Below are 20,267 nucleotides of genomic sequence, written 5' to 3'. Positions count from 1 at the left end.
TTATTGGCATTTTTTGTTTTCTAACATTGTCTTCATAATGAAATACTTCCTTTCCTTCTGTCCCTATGTGAGCCATTCCTTGAAGTAGGGAATAAAAAAGAAAAAAAAGTAAAGAAAAGCCAGTTTAACAAAAAGGAACCAACACAAATGTATGGCATTTTTCCTTCCCATCATTTTCCCATCTCCAAAGGAAAAAAAAAGGGGAGAAGGTACAAATCCTGAGCTTGAAAAATACTTTAGATACTTAATAGTTGTGTAATCCTGGACAAATTTTGTTACCTCTTATAGCCATGATTTCCTCATTTGTAAAAAAGTAGATAATATCAGTCACCTCACAATTTTGTTGGGAGATGCAAATGAGATACATATATGTGTAAGTGCTTTGCAAACTTTAAGCATTATATATATATATTAGCTATTTTGGTTATTTAGATTATTAAAAGTACATGTTTAATTTCAATTTTCTTTCAATTTACATTTTTGTAGTAATTATATGATTTTCTTCTTCACTTTGCATTAATTTATATATCTTCCCATTCTTCATTTGTTTCTTATAGCACAGTGATTTTTCATGTTCGCATTTCAGCCATTTCTTCTTGGATAACTCTCTTGTTTGTTTCCAGTAACATATGTAAATCATGTGTTCAAAAGCATATGTAAATGTAATTAGTAAATCCCACTCAGTACAATAAAATGATATTTATATAGGCAAATGTATAGCAACTTTTTCTTTTGCAATCATATAGAACTGGGAGGAAAGTAGGTGCCCATGGATTTGGGAATGGCTAAACAGATAATAGTGCCTTATACCAAATTGTTTGCTGTCTGATGAAAGGAGGAAGAAAAGGAGAGAATTTGGAACTTTAAAAATATTAAAAGTTATTTTAGGTAATTGGGGAAAATAAATATTATTTAAATAAAAAATTTAAAAACAACAAATGTGGTACATAAATGTAAGGAAATACTATTGTCCCATAAGAAATAATAAAGATGAGGAATTCAGAGAAACATAGGAAGATTTATGAACCGATTCAAAGTAAAATAATCAAAAGTAAGAAAACAACTTGATCTCAGAGAGACGTGGATCAATGCTATAATTAATTGGGACTTGAGGTAGTAAAGTGTGTCTCCACAGTAGACTATAGGTGCAGAATGAATCATCCATTTTTTGGGATAATGTATTGATTTGTTTTTGCTTGATTGTACTAAACTGTTTCATTAGTAAAACATTTTAAGCACTGAGTTCTATAATAGCCCCACCTTTCTCTGGCAATCAAGTGCTAGGATGTGGACCTCCCACCTCTACTTATGTTGTTACAGTGATATGACCCACAATGAATGAAGTTATCCTCTCTGCTCCTGGGAAGAGTCTTGCATCAATTCATTCTTTGATCCCTCGTTCTTGGGCTCCAGTTTATAATTTGATGAGTCTAGGAACCCTGGGGATGCTCTGAAGAGGATGCTGTGTGGTTGTCATGGTAACTCCAGAGGGCATGTTATTGAAACCCTTTGGGTTAACTTCTAAAACAGACACAGTTTTTGAGTAGCCAGCTCAGGGTGACTGGGTAGGGGGTCTCCACAGAGCTCAAATGCAGCCCAGGAAATCAGTCAATCCCACTGAGTCCAATAAAGTGACATTTACTATACCTAAAAGGTAAATCCCTGAACTGGGTCACAGCTGGAAGGATTGGCTTTCCTAATAACTGGGCCTTTAAACAAATTTTTTATGAGAGCAAGAACAGAAGCACTGGGAGCAACATTGGTTACTTTCCAGTGCTACTTGGTGCTCAGACCAATATTGGATTCAGCACCTAATACGTATGATCATGATGTTGAATTAAAAAAAAAACATTTCAACTACCTAAAAATGCCCCCTTCCCCACAACAGCACACAAACACTAAAGGATTTAAGTCTCTGAGCAGTGGGAGGGCCGGAGGCACAGCTAGTGCAGCTGCTTGCCAAACTTGTCTCATTGCAGCTAATTTCCCTTCTGAAGGCCGACAACTCCATGCAAGTGCTTCATGTCCAGTTTCTGCAGTCTGGGCCAAGCTTTTCTCCATCTCTTTTCTTCTCACCTCCACAACTCAGGAGCCAAGGGGCTTCCCAGGGGATGCTGATTAAAATGAAATATTTGCAAAGTGCTTTGTCAACCCTAAAGCAGAAGAGATAAGTGCTAACATTCATCAATCTCACCATTTGACAGCCAGGTTTATCCCCTAACTTCCATGGTGGATTCACCTCTTAGTTTCACAGCTAATTTTTTTAAATTGAAGGTTTTTATTTTAAAAACATATGCAAGGATATTTTTTACAGCTTTTCTTTAAGTCCTTCTCTTCTCATTCAGAATCTAAACTGATTGGTACAAAAGGAAAAAAAAAATTAAAACACCTGTTGATGGTATCATCAGGAAATACTAAGATATAAATTCAGATTATCTCAGCAAGAATTATGAATTAATGAATTAATCCATAGAATTACCTGGTCTAGACAAGTTTTGGGGTAAACTTTTTCAAAAGTTTGAAGAACAAATTATCTGTATTTCAGTTATTCATAAATATAGAGAAGAGAGACTAACCACTTTTCTGAAGTATTATTTATTTAATATTTTGATATTAACTAATATTAAAACATTTTGTTATTATTTTTCTGAAGTATTAATTTTAAACATAGCAAACTATAGACCATTTTAAATGAACACAATAAAATGGTATATATATATGTATATGTATATGTATATATTAAAAGGTAGCTAAATAGTCATTCATTAAAAAAAATAAAAATTATTCATTATGACTTGACCAATTGTCTTTTTTACCAAGTATGGCAGGATTATTCAACATCAGAAAAGCTATCAATATAATAATCAACCAATCATATGTATTTATTAAGCACATACTATGTACCAAGCACTATGTTTTTACTTAAGGAGTTTGTATTCTAAGGAGATAAGTATGCATTTGTGTGTGTGTGTGTGTGTGTGTGTGTGTGTGTGTGTGTGTGTGTGTGCGCGTGCGTATGTGCGCGCACGTGTGTATGTGTGCATATATACTGAATAAATACAAATACATACAAAGTAATTAAATGTAATACTTGGTTGTCATATGACTGTCAATAGATGATAATTGGCCTGGAAAAAAAAAAACCAATATTACTTCATGCTTAAAAATAGCAAGAAAATATAAAATGGAGGGATTTTTCTTTCTTATAATTAGATGGACCCACTTGAAAGTAAGGTGCAATATAACATACCATGGATGAACAGAAAAACACTCATTGAAATTAGGTTATTTGGTGGGTGAAAGATGAAATGACTGAGGAAACTAAGATTCATTATTAAACAATGAATGTCTCTTATTTTACATGATAATTGGAAATATTAGTGATCACAGTGAAATTAGAAAACAATTTTAGCAGGATTATATATCTTAATTATAAATTAAGAAGTCAAAATAGCATCTTCAGATGGCATAATTCTATACCTAGAAGAAATCAGTCTAAACAAAAATATTTCAAAGAATTAATTAGCAAGGTTGTCATCTTTCAAGATAAACTCTTAAAATTATTTACATTCACCTCTTCCTAGCTGTGTAACCCTAGGCAAGTCACTTAACCCCAATGGCCTCAGCCCCCCCCCCCCAAATACATTCATATGTCACATATCACAGTCAAATGTCATGGAAAGAAATTTTTAAAAATTCTTTTTATAACAATAAAAAATACTTGTGAATTAACTTACCTACACATATACTCTGGTACACAGTGTCTTTCTATAAAGACAGCTAGTCAGTTATAAAATCACAGTAAAAAGAATAAAAGAGCATAAGTATAATTGGGTAGGAATCTAAAAGAAACTTCCCCAAAGGATACTTACTCTCCCCACTATTATTTCATATAAATATGGAAATGCTTCCAACAGTAATAAGATAAGAGAAAGAAATTAAAGATCCAAAGATAGACGAAGAAATTGAACTGTTCCTTTTTGCTAATTCCATTATGGTTTACTTAGGAAATTCCAGGAAATCTTCTGAGATACAAACTATTGGGCATATCCAAGCACATAGCTAATATGATGAATAAAATTGTGACCCAAAATCTTTGTCATTTTTAAAAATATTCAAGGGCAACATAGTGTCTAATTGTACAGTGTTAAAAGGATGTGAGCGTACTGTTTTCAGAGAAGAACATATAGTTGATCTCTTGGGGAAATATGTTCAGTTACTTTAAAATGTTAATTAAAATAAGTGTGATATCACCTCACAATCACCAAATGGACTAAAATGACAAAAAGTATGAACAGTCAGTACTAACAGGTTGTGGGAAAACAGATAGACTTGTACAATTCCAGTGAAGTTGAACTTGAAATCTTTTGGGGAAAGAAACATTGCTGTACATTGTAAATATATATTTTTTAAATCATGCCTTTTGATCTTTAATAGAAAATGTAACATACAAACAGTATTTATAATTGGGGAGGGAAGATAAAACTGTAAATAATTAAACATGTCCAATGATAGGCCAAATTAAACTGTAGGCATGTAATAGTATAATGTAATATAGATTGATAATTTTAAAAGACATGAAGAGATTTGGAAAAACTTATGAAGTATTTTTGTTGTTTTCAGGAGAACAGAGTACAGAATTTGGTTATTTGAACAAAGTGATGGAACCTCAGAAAAAGTCACAGAGTGTTAGGGGGATATTTCATGTATCAGGATTTATTTATTCAAATATAAAACATTAATTTGAAAAATTTTATTTTGTTGATATTTAAGGCTAATTATAATATAATATGTATATATATATATATACATATATATACATATATATATATAGTCATTATTTCACACCAGGCCTAGATTTTGCCATTAGTTGCTGAAGTGTTTAATAGGATGAAGAATGTAATGGCACAAAACTCCTTTGTTTATGATCCCATTTACCTGAAACATTACAGAGAACTTTGGCCAATCTCTTGTTTTTCCAATTATATGAAACATTTTTTCCGTTAATGGTAGCCTCAAGTATTCTAGGTCATTTAATGTTAAAGATTGATTGCCTTAAATCTCTGGTGCAAGGGTCAGTAATTCAGAGCTGAATTGAAGTTGGTAATTTTGCTTACTACATTGGTTGAACTCTACACTCAAATACTCCTTTCGTTCAGTGATCTCATGAATTTGGTTGAATTTGAATTTCCTGCATTGAGGCAGATTAGAACCCATCCATACTAGCCAATATATGACAGTGTGAATTGTTGAGTCCCTCCAATAAGTTCACTTTCCATTTTCTGTTCAGTTATTAGATGAATAATCTAATTTTGCTCTTTCTTTCACCACGTCATTAATCTTTTTTAGGTACTCTACAATTCTGGAGAAAAAAAAGTGGTATTAAGTCCTAGAAGAAAAACAATTAGAAGAATGAAATAATCATTTCCTTTTCATCATTCATTCTTTTCTTTGGGCCTCCCTCTTCATTCCTATAGATAAACCAGTTGCAAGTGGAAATTTCCATTTAGGGTTTTTTAAAAAAAAATTAAGTCAAGTTAATAGGCATTATTTCTCCCTTTCACTGTCCTCCCTTTTTAATGTCAGCAGCAATAATGCAATTAAAAACCAAAAGATTAAGCCCACATAACAAATATGATTTTTTAAAAAGTACATATTCTGACTAAACTAATTTCCACCTTGATTGGACCCAACCATGTATGTCTCATTTTGTATTATAATCCATCATCTGTCTGGCAGCAATCGGGTAATATGTTTCATCTTAATTCCTTGGTCACTGCATTGATTTGGACTTCTAAAGCCTTTCACAGTTTATAGTTTTCTCTCTAATATTATCTTTTATAAATCATTTTAGTTCTGCTTACTCCTTAGATTTTTTTAGTCATTTCATACGGCATAATAAGAATTCATTATATTAATATGACACATTTGTTTTAACTGTTAATCAGTGGGTACCTTCTTTGTTCCCTTTTGGAGCTACTGTCAAAAGACCAGCTGTAAATGGTTTTGTGCAAATGGGTCCTTTTCTTCTTTCTTTGAGCTCTTTGTGATACAAATCTAGTAGTGATATTACTGGGTCAAAGAGTTTGATTCATTCAGTAATTTAGGGGCATCATTCCAAATGTAAGTAACTATTTTTAAAGGAATATCTTATTTACAGAAAATGTCATCATAGATACTGCAGAATGCTATTGAGCCTTGACAGCTCTCCCTATATTCTTCTAAGTATTGAGGGATCAAATGAGGAAGCATTTATAAACAGTGCTTAGCACATTGCCTGGCACACAGTAGGTATAATATAAATGCTTATTCCTTCCCCTCTTTCCTTCCCTAACACCCAATGCAGCGCTTGACACATAGTAATTGAATGAAAAGGCTATTCCCTTCCCTAGCACTTATCTCAGTGCCTGACACATAATAGGTGCTTAATATAGGCTTTTTAAAAAAACTGATTTAAATTAGTAGTCATGTTTATGGCCTAACTCCTACATTCACCAAGCTTAACTGAGAATATTAACAATCATGGTTCATTTTGGTTGGATTCCATACCCCATTAGAGTCAGGTCAAGAGCCTGTTTTGTTTTGTTTTGTTTTCCCTCAGTTTAAAAGAAAAATAGTGTTGTTAGTAAAATATTAATCAGAGTGGAAGAATGTTAATTTTAGGTGTGAGCTAGAAGTTACTTGGGTAAAAGGATTCTTTTTCTTCTTGATAATAATAATAATAGATTATTCTGAAAAATAATATTGAAAGTCAGACAGGAACAGTAGGAAAAGGATGCTCAGAAAGACTTTAGCCAAAGAGACGCCTTTTTTCTTGGCTTCCTGTGGATGATTATTTATTTTTTTTCTTAGGCTTTGATTTAGTCATTGTCATTTGCTTTGTTTATATGGCCTGAAGTTCCTTCCTGTTAAATTCATACAGTATTTGGAACTATTTTTATATAAGGAAAATGAGGGCCATTGATATTAAATGCTTAGTAATTTTATCACAAGAGAAGTCAGGGTTTGTAGGCTACAGGTTTGGAGCTAGAAATGACCTAAGAAAGCCAGCTGGTTTATAAATAAGGAATCAAGATTTAGAGAGTTTGGGTGACTTCCCTAGATCAGTGGTAGATTTGATTAGAACCCAGAGCCCAAATTTCTTCTTTAACTGCCTATGATTCAAATAGGAGACATTTACTTGAAACAGGGTTCGAGATAACTTGAACAAAAAGCTGACTCAGTTATTTGAACTTAGATCAATTCTGTGAAGATGTTCCAAAAATTCCTTTACTAACAAGATATTCTTGTACAATGGGATGAGCAGCTGCTGCTCTGAATAATCCCGATAAGGTTCTCAAATCCTCAGTTTGGGGCATCATGCATGGATGCCCCCAGGCCTTGCTTTTCATAACTGGGATTTCCTTCTCACATTAAATTTAGCACATTTTAGTGGGGGGAAAATATAGCTCTTTGAATCTTAATTGGAAATCAGATTGATTCTATTTTCCTAAGATCCCAGAACCATTTTCTTTTTGTCACTAAATGATCTCGTTACTATAATGTGAGTTTTGTGTCACGTTTATATGTGTTATAATGTCTCATTTTATTCTATGAGGTTTTAAAATTTTGAGTTTCTTAATGGTGTATTTGTATTTTGATGGATTGGTAATCTCCTTGGGTATGAATATTCTTTCCGTTATTTAACTCACCCATGACTTCTAGCCTTTATCATTCTTGTTCATTTTCTGACGTATACCCTTCATCAAGGTTTCAGCCTATCCACTGGACCCTTCCTGGGAGGAGAGGTGGGATAGTTTAAATGTTTGTAGAATACTTGTGTAACACTTGGGTTGTTTTATATTATGTCATGTTTTACAATTGTATATTTGTAGCTTTTTTTGTTTTTTTGTTCTTTCTTATATGTAAATCTTCATTAGTAATAGTAATCCATTTCCTCTATTTTTCATCTTTCCCATCATATATTTTTTTCCTCCTAAATGAGTATTTCTTTTCTCAACAGTGTGATTAACTAACTCCGGTCTCTCTATCCCTCACATTCCCAAGCCATTATCTTCCTTCATTGAATTTGACTTCCAGGGACAGATAGGTGGCACAGTCAGTCCTCCTGACTTCAGACCTGAGTTCAAATTTGATCTCAGACACTTAATATTTCCTAACTGTGTGACCCTGGGCAAGAAACTTAACCCCCAATTGCCTCGGGGGTGGGGGAGGGAAGACAAAAAAGAAAAAAAATAAGAGTTTGACTTCTATCTTGCCCCTTAACCATTTCAACCTTGGAATCCACCATTAGCCCCTTGTCCTGTCTCCACGTGTGCATTATCAAACCCCAATCCTTGTTTATTTCTATTCTGTATTTTCTTAGTTAGCCATCCCTCTCCTTTGCTGCCAAATGACTGACTAGGTCCACCACCAGTTTGACATTATCTAATCCAACCCTCTATAGACAGAAGGTAGTCTTTTTATTCTTTCATGAGTTGACTATATATAATACTTTGCTTTCTATCTCATATTTTACTGAGGAAGAAGAATAGAGAAGGCAGAAGGGATTTGCCTTGAACTTCCCCCAAGAAGAAATCTTTCTGTTATATAAGTGAAGAAGAATTTTTGAGGCCTTGAGAGCTGAGAATTTCTTTTCTGTTTCTGATAAGAGAAGAAAGCAAAATTTTCCAGCCTGCATAAAGATAATATGAATGGGCAGCAACTTTATGCCTGTTTGAACTTGAGAAATTGCTCCTGGGCCCACCAGGCATAGTGTAACAAGGCACTGCTTCACCCCCCAAGGAGCACTCTTGTTTTGGACCCTAGCTGGGGTTTGGACCAGATTCAGTCTTGGGCAGCCCATGTCTCATGAGAGGGATTAAATTTTCTGTTCTCAGACTTTTTGGTGTAGTCAGTCCCTACCTAAGACGATTTTACTTATAATCTGTGTCTAGGACCTCTCTAATGAGAAGTTAACAAAACAGCACTCAATGTATAATCTGAATTAAATATGAGACAAGTAGTTTATTACACACATACAAAAAAAAGACTAAAGGTTAAAAAAAATGCCCAAGCAAGTAAGTAACTTAAAACTAACACTAGTACAATCTGCTGGGAGGCTTCTACTTAAGCTTGTCAGAAGGTAAAGCAGCATTGAAGACTGCTTACATTTACATGTAAAAAGACATTTTACATATCACTTTAACTCATATCTGTTACTAAAACTGCCTGGCTTGAGTCAATCCTTTTGTTGGTTTTCATTCTCTCCATTTCAGAAACTTTCCTCATTGCCATTCCTGCAAGCAAACACTTTTATAATTGGATCCAGGACCTTCAGATCTCTCAAACTTGTAGTTATCTTCAATCCTGAGCATGTTCATCTTAAGATAGGTACTATTTAGCTTAAGACCCCAAAAGAGCAAACAAAGAAGCAATTCCAACATAGGTTTTGTCTTGTCTTGGTAGACTACATACTTTAGTTCCATGTGCTCTTGGCCACTTGGCAGGCTAGAGAAAGGGCCAGCAACCTCCCCTCTCCCCATCGCAGTTCTTGGGATACTTCTCTCTCTCTCTCTTTTTTAATTAAAGCTTTTTATTTTCAAAACCTATGCGCGGATAATTTTTCAACATTGACCTTTGCAAAACCGTGTATTCCAATTTTTCCCCTCCTTTCTCCACCCCCTTCCTTAGATGGCAAATAATTCAATATATGTTAAACATGTTAAAACATATGTTAAGTCCAATATATGTGTACATATTTATACAATTATCTTGTTGCACAAGAAAAATCAGTTCAAAAAGAAAAAATGAGAAAAAACAAAATGCAAGCAAACATCAACAGAAAGAGTGAGAATGCTATGTTGTGATCCACACTCGGTTCCCACAGTCCTGTTTCTAAGTGTAGATGGCTCTCTTCATCGCAAGATCATTAGAACTGGTCTTAGATACTTCTCAAAACAGTGAAGGAATAGACTGCTCCCTTCTGTATGTTCCTTCAGTCTTCAGCTCCTCAGCAAATGAGAGATGCTATTACCTCACATTGTGAACCACTCAGCCATGATTAAATTGTGAAAATTAAATGTTAAAATGTAAAAAATGTGTTTAAAAAAATCACATTGTTAAAATCAATCCCAAATACCAAGGATGATGACTCAGACTCCCAGCATCTCTTATAGATTAGGGGAAAAGGTTTGGCTCCTGAATCACTAGATAAATCCATTTGTAATCTAAGAACTTCAGTAATCTTAAGAACTTAGTTTTAAAACTACTTAAACTTTGTTTCTTATATCCACAAATTGGATATAATTTGAAAGTAAAAAATACCTAGGGAAATTGTCTTCTATTTCAAAACTGTGGTGATGTAAGCCATTGTTTTCCTTTGCATTCCAATATTAATGCTGAATCTGTCCCCCCAAATGAATAGCAAATCAGCTATTTCTACAGTTTGACCTACATCACTGTAGTTGCTGTTTATAAGTATAGGTTCAGGGAAGCTAGGTGGTGCAGTGTTTAGAGCACTAGCCCTGTAATCAAGAGGACCTGAGTTCAAATCTGGTCTCAGATACTTAATACTTCCTGGCTGTGTGACCTTGGGCAAGTCACTTAACCTCAATTGCCTCAGCAAGAAAAAAGAAAAACGTATGGGTTCAATATTGTCTTGCTGTTGGTGGTCCCTTATGAACATTCTTCCACTCTCTGTGTATTTGAAAAATTATTTTCTTCTTTTTTGATCCTTTTTTTCTTCCTTCCTAATCTATATCACTACCTTCTTCTTATCTCTGTGTTCCCTTCAAATAAAAAGCTCATCCTTGTAATTAAGTAAGCATAGTCCTACGAAGTATTCACACAATTGTCATTTCTGAAGATTCACGTATTCTTCGTTGTTCTTTATTTTTATTTATTTATTATTTTTATTCTAATTCATTAGTCTTATTCTTCCCCTCTAGTCCATTACCTTTCTACAAAGAGGTAGAAAGCTTCATCAGTTTTTTGCTGGTGTAAGTGGTTATTATGTTGATCACAAGTTCTTAAGTTTTTTGCAGTTATTTTCCTTTACAATGTTGTTTTCCTTGTATAAATTATTATTTTTTTGTCCTGCTTACTTCAATCTACATCAGTTCATATAGATAAGTTCTAAAATTTCTCTGAACCCATATTTATAATAATTTTGTGGCATAATAATATTCCATCATATTTATATACTAAAATTTATTCAGTTGTTCCCAATTGAAAAGTTCTACCTAGGTTTCCTATCTTTTGTTAATGCAAAAAAGAAAAAGAGACTGTGTGTGTGTGTATGTATTTAGCAATTTAATGCATGTAAGGTGGCATTTTGGCACCAGGTTGGCCAATGTGTAATGAATTTTTTGGCAGGACTTGCTTAAATTCAGCATTAGTAGAAGGTGTTCCAAACTTGGAAAGTTAAGAGGTCTGGAATACTGAAGGAGGTCATGTTTCAGCATTGTTTTAATTTGCATTTCTTTGATAGTGAGCAATTCAAACTTTTTTTTTTTTTTTGTGGTTATTTTCACAATTTTGTTTTTTTCCTTTATGAACTGCCTAATCATATCTTTTGATGATTTATCTATTGGGAAATGAATGTTTTATCTATGTCTTTTAGATTTGGGTTGTTTTATTATTCACCATTTTAATTAAATTTGCTGCTTATTTATAAGGAGAAAATATTGATCTTAAAAAAAAAGCTTTTTGTTTTCTTTAAAAATTTCAGTGTTTCTTTTATTCCTTTTTCATTTTAAAGTTTTATTATATCTGCTCTTGATACAGTATTGTGGGCAGCTAGTTAACACAATGGATAAGAGTATCAGGCCTGAAGTTGAAAAACTTTTCTTGATTTCAAATTTGGCTTCAGACACTTACATACTAACTGTACGATTCTGGGCAAGTCACTTAACCCTATTTGCTCATCTTCCTTGTCTGTAAAATGATCTGGAAAAAGAATGGCAAACCACTGTAGTATCTTTGCCAAGAAAACCTCAAATGGGGTCACGAAGAATTGGATATAACTGAACAACAATAATGTTAATTTTTCTAATTTCATTAACTCCAAACTCAGCTCATTAATTTCTCTCTTTTTCTCTCATGTTAATATATTCTTTCAAGGATATACATTTTTTTCTCTGACTATTGCTTTAGCTGCATCTCATAAATTTTGATATGTTGTATTCATAGATATTGTATTCTCTCCTTTTCTCTCATATTAATATATTTTTTCAAGTATATAAATTTTTTCTCTGACTACTGCTTTGGCTGCATCTCACAAATTTTGATATATTGTATATATTATATGTACATATGTGCATATATATGTATATGTATGGATGATGTAAATATTGATATGTAGAATTAAGTTTATTGGTGAAGGAAAAACAAAGCAAAAAGAAATGCATAATTCTTTTTCCATCATGAGTAAAAACATTCACAAATTGACTCCATGGAAATATTGGCTTTTGGTACAAGATAACTGGGTAAAGAGAGGTGAAGATTAAATTGAGATCACCTGTCTGTTTTCTTTTGAATGTGAGGTCTTTATAAAGTTAAGTAGAAACTTGACTTTTCACACCTTTATTCCTAATATGTTAACTTGCAGTATATATTTTTCCAGAGGGTTTCTTGTTATTTGAATTCCCAGGCTTCCAGTAGTCACCACAGTGTAGACCTAGTAGTTTTCTCATTAGTTGTTTTTGTTGTCACGAGCTACAAGTACAAGAGTTTCCAGCAGGCTTTTTCTAGCTCTTCATTTTCACCTGTCAAACTCTCAGCAAAATGCAGAGCCCCATGCTGAAGGCTTCTATCCCACAATCCACTGCCCCAGCAAGGGCTAATGAGGGCAGCTAACTAGCCATCTTGGAAACCCAAAGGCTTTATTAAGAGGAATACATTTAGTTACTACTCAATCCCATTTTCTAACCAGAGAAAGGAAAAAATACTCTTTGGGGACTGGAAAGTTTGTAAGGATGAAAGGAGCAGAAGAGCTGTGAATTTCATCTCCATCTCCGGCAGGGCTAAAAAATAGAAACTTTGGCCTGGGATTCTGGCTTCCATACAGTTATCCTAGATTTGACTTGAGACTAGTCCCTTGCACATGGTCCATGTTCAAAATTATATCGGGAGTAATTGTTGCTGCTCTTTATGGAGTTGTCTCTCTCCCTGCCTTTGATACGTTGAAATTTTAAGTGCCGGAGAAATAACAGGCCGGTCAGACCACACTGGCTGCTGTTTCCATGGCAACATGGGGACTTTCTCTCAATTAAAACTACTCCTGCAGGCTGCTCCAAGAGTAAGTATTCAGAGGAGATTGCTTAACGGGCCGAAATGTGGAGAAGATAAAACTGCCCTTAGTGACTTGAGAAATGACTCTTCTGTCATATTTCAGTAGTTTGTCTGAGATTAACAGATATATAGATATATATATATATATATATATGTTATATACTACACACACACATATAAAAAAAAAACCCACATCTATCAAGGTATACTTGGTTCACCCAAATAGCTTTCCATTTTCCACTAGACTTTAATTTTAAAGGCACAGGTTGTGAATCAGTCCTTAGGAATTATCTGAATGTGAGCCCTGCCTTAGTGAGTTATAAAAGAAAAATCTCCTAAGAGGAAAGTTAGCCAGAGTCCTTGATTCAGGCTGGACCTTGGCCAAGCAGAACACCTGGGGACGCTTGACCTCTGAGTATTAACTGAATATAGGGATATCTAGGAGCAGTTAGATTTTGTGGTGGATAAAGCACCAGCCCTGAAGTCAGGAGGACCTGAGTTCAAATCTGACCTAAGACACTTAACAAATTCTAACTGTGTGACCCATCACAAATCAAAAATTTATTTAAAAAAATATAAGGATATCTATAATGGTCTAACATTCTCCCCAGATCTGAGTGAGGATCACGTGTGTAAATGCAAACATTTTATAACCTGTAATATCCTGTGCAAAACATAGTCTTTTGTTGTTATGCAGTCGTTTTTAGTTGTAGCCAACTTTTAGTGACCCCATTTGGGGTTTTCTTGGCAAGGATACTGGAATGGTTTGCCATTTCTTTCTCTGGCTCGTTTTTACAGATAAGAAAACTGAGTCAAACAGGGTTAAGTTCCTTGCCTGGGATCACTTAGCTAGTAAGTGTCTGAGGCTGGATTTGAACTTGGGTCTTCTTGACTCTAGCCCCAGTGCTTTATCTACTGCACCACCCAGCTTCCCAGTAAGAAATCTTAAAGGTCACCAAGTTTAGTTTTCAACCCAGTGCAGGCATCCCTATAACAATGTCCCTGATAAATGGGTCATATCCAGGTATTCCCTCAACGCTCCAGTGATGGAGAGCTCCTTGCTCACTGAAATACCAGGTTTATTGTTCCATAGCCCTAATTATTAGAGCCCTGGAACCAGGGAGACTCATCCTCCTGAGTTCAGATCTGGCCTCAGTCATTTAATAGCTATGTAATCCTGGGCTAGTCATTTGCCTTAGTTTCCTTATCTGTAAAATGAACTGGAAAGGGAAATGGCAAAAGAGTATCTTTGCCAAAAAACAATGTGAAACAGGGTCACAAAGAGTTGGACATGACTGAGCAAGAACAATAATTATTTTATAATTGTATTTCTGTCCCATTTCCAAGAAATCTTCATTGAGCCTTCTTCTCTGGTAGTGTCTGCCTCTTCCAGGGGTATTGTCTGGCTGGGCAGCATGAAATCTCTTTTGTTCTGTGAAACAATTCAATTCCATTCAGTTTAATTCAAATAGCATTTTTTGAAGATCTGTTCTCTTAAAAGGCAGTATCTTATATAAAATCTGGGGATTGAAAAATGAAAACTCAAGGACCTTGTGTTGAGTATACAATATGGAACCATAAATTTCATCTGGAAGAGATCTTAGATTCTCCCATTTTACAGATTTGGAAAATGAGGCACAAGTGCATATTGTGTGTCCATCGTCACATAATTGCCACATGTCAGAGACAGCTTAAGTAAAGACACAGTAATTTGAAAATGGAGAGAATCTAGGTAGATCAAGAAATACTTCAGAAAAGTGTACCTCTGTATATGATTTTGGTTCTGTGAATTGAAAAAGAAACAAACAAAAAAACAACCCATGAAACCAGCACATAAAACCAGAATTCAAATGTCTCATCTATTTTTGTTTCTTTTTTCCCCCTCTTAGGGAGTACTGTCAAATATCTCTTCAATCACAGACTTGGGAGGTTTTGATCCTGTTTGGCTGTTCCTGGTTGTAGGGGGAGTTATGTTCATTTTAGGATTTGCAGGATGTATTGGAGCTCTTCGAGAAAACACTTTTCTTCTCAAGTTTGTAAGTATATAACTTTTTTTGATTTCAGTTCCTTTTTAGGGCAGAGTTTCATGTAGAAAGGATTTTTGCAAACATGAACGAGGTGACCGGTTTCAGTATGAAATGGGAATAAAAGGAAACTTTCCTTTGTGTTCCTTTCTATTAGAGTTCACTATTTAGAAACTCATGATCAAGTGATTGTTCTCATTTTCAATTAATTTAGGAATACCTTAGGACAAAGACGTCAGCTTCTAACACTCTTAAATGTGACCCAAACCAAAATAAAATGTAGTTCTTCAAAATGTTATAAAAATTATCTTTACATCTAATTGAGGAAAAATGAAATACTGTTAAAAACATGGAGTTCCTATCAAATTTTAGTGTGTTGATGTATTAATAAAAAATAAATGTGAATTTCTAAGTCAATATACATCCTGCAAGGATTATTATGTATGGGTTAATGGTTTCTCTTTCTATGTGAATTTGACACTTCTACCCTAGAAGAGACTATAAACATGGCAAAGCATTATGGGAGCTGCTGTTTATTTTATGATTAAAAAAAAAAAAAACCCTAGTAACTGTTGTTCAAGATAAGCAACTTCCTCAAAGATAGCATTTAAATGTTGAAGTTGGTATGCTATTCCTTGGCATTCTAGCAGCAGATGAGGAATTTGTATATGATATTTTTTTTTAGAAGTCTGCTAATGCAAACACCCTTGTAGCTATAAGTTATTATCAGAATTAGAGAATTAAATTAGGATTACAAGATTTTATAATGTTTTGTACAGGACATTACAGGTTACAAAATGTTTGCATTTACACATGTGATCCTCACTCAGATCCAGTGGAGAATGGTGGATAGTTATAGATATCTCTTTTTAAAAATATTTATTCATGTTTTGTTTTTAGGCAATTGGGGTTAAGTGACTTGCCCAAGGGAATCCCTGAAAAAGTTAGATCAATTTGTTTCTCATGCCTGCATGTAGTAGAGTCAGCAAAGCAATGGATTTGTAGTCAGGGGACTAGGTAATCAAATTGCAACACTGGTACTACCTGTGTGTCCTTGGGCAAACCACTTTAACTGCTTTGGGCTTTAGGATTCCTTCCAGTTCTAAACCTGACCATATGATTATAAGAATGAGTAAGTCAGGAGTTATTTCTGCTCATTTAAGACAATTCTGACTTGAACACTTGCATGTACCTGGATATGAAATCAAAGAATAATTTCATTTAGTGATTTTGAGAATAAAAAATAATTATAAAGTCCCCACAGTATTTGAATGAATGTAAATTATTTGTGTGGTTCACATGATTGACAAATAGTCATTTTTGACAGAGGATGAATGTTGCCCAAGAAACCAGAAACTAATATTATAACAATATTCCCAAGTTAAATCTTTCTCTCCCTTCCCCCAAATGTGTTTTTAATTGTGCATGTTTTAGAGCAAATGAAATGACTATATTCAGTCTAGTGGATACTAAAACTTGCCCTTCCCTTCCTGGAAAAAGTAAGTGTGGCAAGTATGTTAGTGAAGATTATTTTGTACAATAAAGGAACCAAAATCAAACTTGAAGAGATGGGGGAAAGCCATCAAAATAATTAGAGAAATCTCGATGCATAGAATCCATTAGGTAAGTAAGATAGCTTTTAATCTCAAATTTTTGTTAGAGATTAGAAGTGACCTGGTCAGAGAGAGAAGTAATTTACAGAGATGGTTTTTAAAACAAAAAAAGAGGAATTTGAAAAATGACAGAAACTTATTTTGAACATAATTTAATTGGAACATACAGGTCATCTGGTTAGTTAGCTTCTCTTAGATTTTCTTAATCTTATGCCAGCCTTCCTTTTCTCCAGGTGGTACGTGGTACCTTTTGTTAGCAGAAAGTGCACTGGGAAAGAGGAACTTGTAGTCAGTGATTATCAGTCTCCCCATTCCCCCCCATCTTGCTTAGAGTCCATTACTCAAGTTAGACTTTAGCTCAAGATAAAAAGGGCTTAACCACTAAGACTGGAAAAAAAAAAAAAAAAAAAAAAAGCAACCTCTGACCAACCTTTTTTTCAGCTGCCAGAAAGGGGAATTTAGCCTCTGGTCAATTCTGCTTTCTGCAAGAAAAAGAAATTTAGCCTTTGGAAAAACGTTATGAGTATTTTATTCTTCTGAATTCTTCTGAATGTGCTACTAAATCTACATGTAATCTAAACATAAGAGGTGATCTATATTGGTCTGACTTAGCTTAGGGCTAGTTCTTCCTAAAGAAGGGAGTTTAATCCCCTAATCAAGATAATAATCAATTATCAAAATAATCAATTGTCAAAATAATCAAATTATCAATTATCAAAATAATAAAAAAATTTCATATGTGTAAATGATAAAAGAGGAATTATTCTGTGTTCTAGCCAAAAGTATAATTATAAGGAAGCTTTTTTTCTCCTTGACCTTCCTTTTTCTCATGTTCAAGATTGGAGATACTACCTGGACTAAATTTCCAGTAACCATGTATGCTGTTGGAGCTAAAATATCTGTATATAAAAATTTGAAAGGACCCATGCACTAACGAGTGTGTCTATTGGTATTTGCTCTCTGTTGACTCGTGTCATCGTACATCCCAGGCACTTGAGTCTCTAAAGCTCTACCCTGGGGAATCCAGATCACAGATTAGGCCCTTAGGGAACCTAAAGTGGAACAGGGCTTTAGAAGGTGGTGCTGGATTTGCAGTTCTGGGCTGTCTTTTTAGACCTAACAGTGCTCCAGCTTGCAACAGCATATATAGAACACAATTAGGTCGAGATTGATACCTAAAGGATGTAATATCCACCTAAAGTAAGGGACCTTTTTTTTGCCATCTGGTAAACCCTAAGACCCTTTCTTCAAATTAAATAATTTAAGTAAATTAAGTAATTTTAACTAACTTAAGTAATATTTTTAAATAAATAGAGCCTTATAAAAGTAAAATATTTTACTCCTATTCATCATGGGGCTCCTAAAATATATCTACAAACCCTGAGGCCCCACGCTATATTTCTGTAAGTTAACCATATTTCTCACACGGTCCCCGCTTTGTCAGTTTTGTGGAGTAGACAGGTCCACCTCAGCCACATCTAGTGATCCCATTTGCTATAAATAAAAGGATAGCTCTTAAGTGTTATTTATGTTTCTTTAACTTGGCTGTTCCAAGCCTGTCACTTTTGGGGAGAGACTGTGTTCAACCGCAGGGGTTGAGACCCCACCTGGACTTACCTGTTCTGGTTGTTGCTGTAATGGTTGGCCCTGCTTTAGCAGCATCAAGGCTGCTTAGAAAGAAAAAGGGATGTGTGTGCAAAAAGCCGGATGACCGTACAAGATGTGCTATCATATCTCTGGAATTTTCTAAGGGAAATCATGCAGATTTTCCACTAGATTCATGGTTTTGAACCTGAGTCAAAATATTCCAACGGCTTGCTTTTATTTTACAAGGGCCCCTTCTGACTTTAGAATTCAGAAATGATTGGCTAGAATGACAGGGAAAGATAATGGGGAATGTTGGAGGGAATGTGGGAAAACAGGGACACTGATACATTGTTGGTGGAATTGTGAACACATCCAGCCATTCTGGAGAGCAATTTGGAACTATGCTCAAAAAAGTTATCAAGCTGTGCATACCCTTTGATCCAGCAGTGTTTCTACTGGGCTTATACCCCAAAGAGATACTAAAGAAAGGAAAGGGACCTGTATGTGCCAAAATGTTTGTGGCAGCCCTGTTTGTAGTGGCCAGAAGCTGGAAAATGAAAGGATGCCCATCAATTGGAGAATGGTTGAGTAAATTGTGGTATATGAACGTTATGGAATATTATTGTTCTGTAAGGAACGACCAGCAGGAGGAATACAGAGAGGACTGGAGAGACTTACATGAACTGATGCTAAGTGAAATGAGCAGAACCAGGAGATCATTATATACCTCAACAATGATACTGTTTGAGGATGTATTTTGATGGAAGTGGACCTCTTTGATAAAGAGAGCCTTAATTGATCAAAGATGGACAGAAGCAGCTACACCCAGAGAAAGAACACTGGAAATGAATATAAACTGCTTGCATTTATGTTTTACCTCCCGGGTTATTTATACCTTCTGAATTCAATTCTCCCTGTGCAACAAGAAAACTGTTTGGTTCTGCACACATATATTGTATCTAGGATATACTGTAACCCATTCAACATATAAAGGACTCTTGCCATCTGGGGGAAGGGGTGGAGGGAGGGAGGGGAAAAATCGGAACAGAAATGAATGCAAGGGATAATGCTGTAAAAAATTACCCTGTCATGCGTTCTATCAATAAAAAATTATTAAAAAAAAAAAAAAAGGAAAAGGATGTTAAAAAGCTGGCCCGGGCCAAGGCTGTTCCCAAAGGGGAGCGGCCAAGGAGCTAATGCCCCTCAGAGGGCCGGGAGGGGTGGATGGCAGTTTGTCTCACTCTGTTCTTCCTAATGCGGGCAGATTATTTTAATGCCATGCTCCCCCTCACCACCTCTCAGGCTGCGTCATTCCCCTCAAATGAACCCACCTGCTATTTCACCCTGTGCAGCAGGTGCTAGGGAAGGATTAAAAATATATCTGAGTCCTCTAAAGAAAGATGGAGTCCTGACCACCATTCCAGATGGCAGGAAAGCTCCAATATTAGGATAATCACTATCTTTTTAATACTAGCAAAACATCCTACAGGTTAGGAATTGGTCATTGTTAAAAGCTCCTGGCAGGAACATCAATCATGTGAAATCCATTTGGACTTAATTTGGGTATAATGAATCATTCTTGTTTGCTTACGGGCTTTGGTTAATTACTGACTGCAATACCAGTGCACCTAAAATGTGATTATGGAATTTAAAAAAATCTTTGCTGAAATATAATTTTGTCTTAATAAATCTCAAGAAACTGAGGATTGTCTGTTTTAGTGCTGAGTAACATTCCGATATAATGACAAGGATTTCAAAAGAGAGAAAAGCC

At 34.9% G+C, this 20,267-nt stretch overlaps 1 protein-coding gene across 1 annotated transcript in view; it reads left to right on the top strand.

Annotated features, from left to right (window-relative positions):
* Positions 1 to 20,267, top strand: part of TSPAN5 (tetraspanin 5) — a 195,492-nt gene that overhangs the window by 161,386 nt on the left and 13,839 nt on the right. Inside the window, exon 3 of the mRNA XM_051964424.1 lies at positions 15,162 to 15,308. Coding sequence (XP_051820384.1) covers positions 15,162 to 15,308 — 147 coding nt within the window. The remainder of the gene's footprint in view (positions 1 to 15,161; positions 15,309 to 20,267) is intronic.

This window comes from Antechinus flavipes, chromosome 6 (genome assembly GCF_016432865.1).
Source record: "Antechinus flavipes isolate AdamAnt ecotype Samford, QLD, Australia chromosome 6, AdamAnt_v2, whole genome shotgun sequence".
NCBI classification, from domain to species: Eukaryota; Metazoa; Chordata; class Mammalia; order Dasyuromorphia; family Dasyuridae; genus Antechinus; species Antechinus flavipes.
The sequence above is the reverse complement of the archived record's forward strand: the minus strand, read 5'-3'. Positions and strand labels throughout refer to the sequence as shown.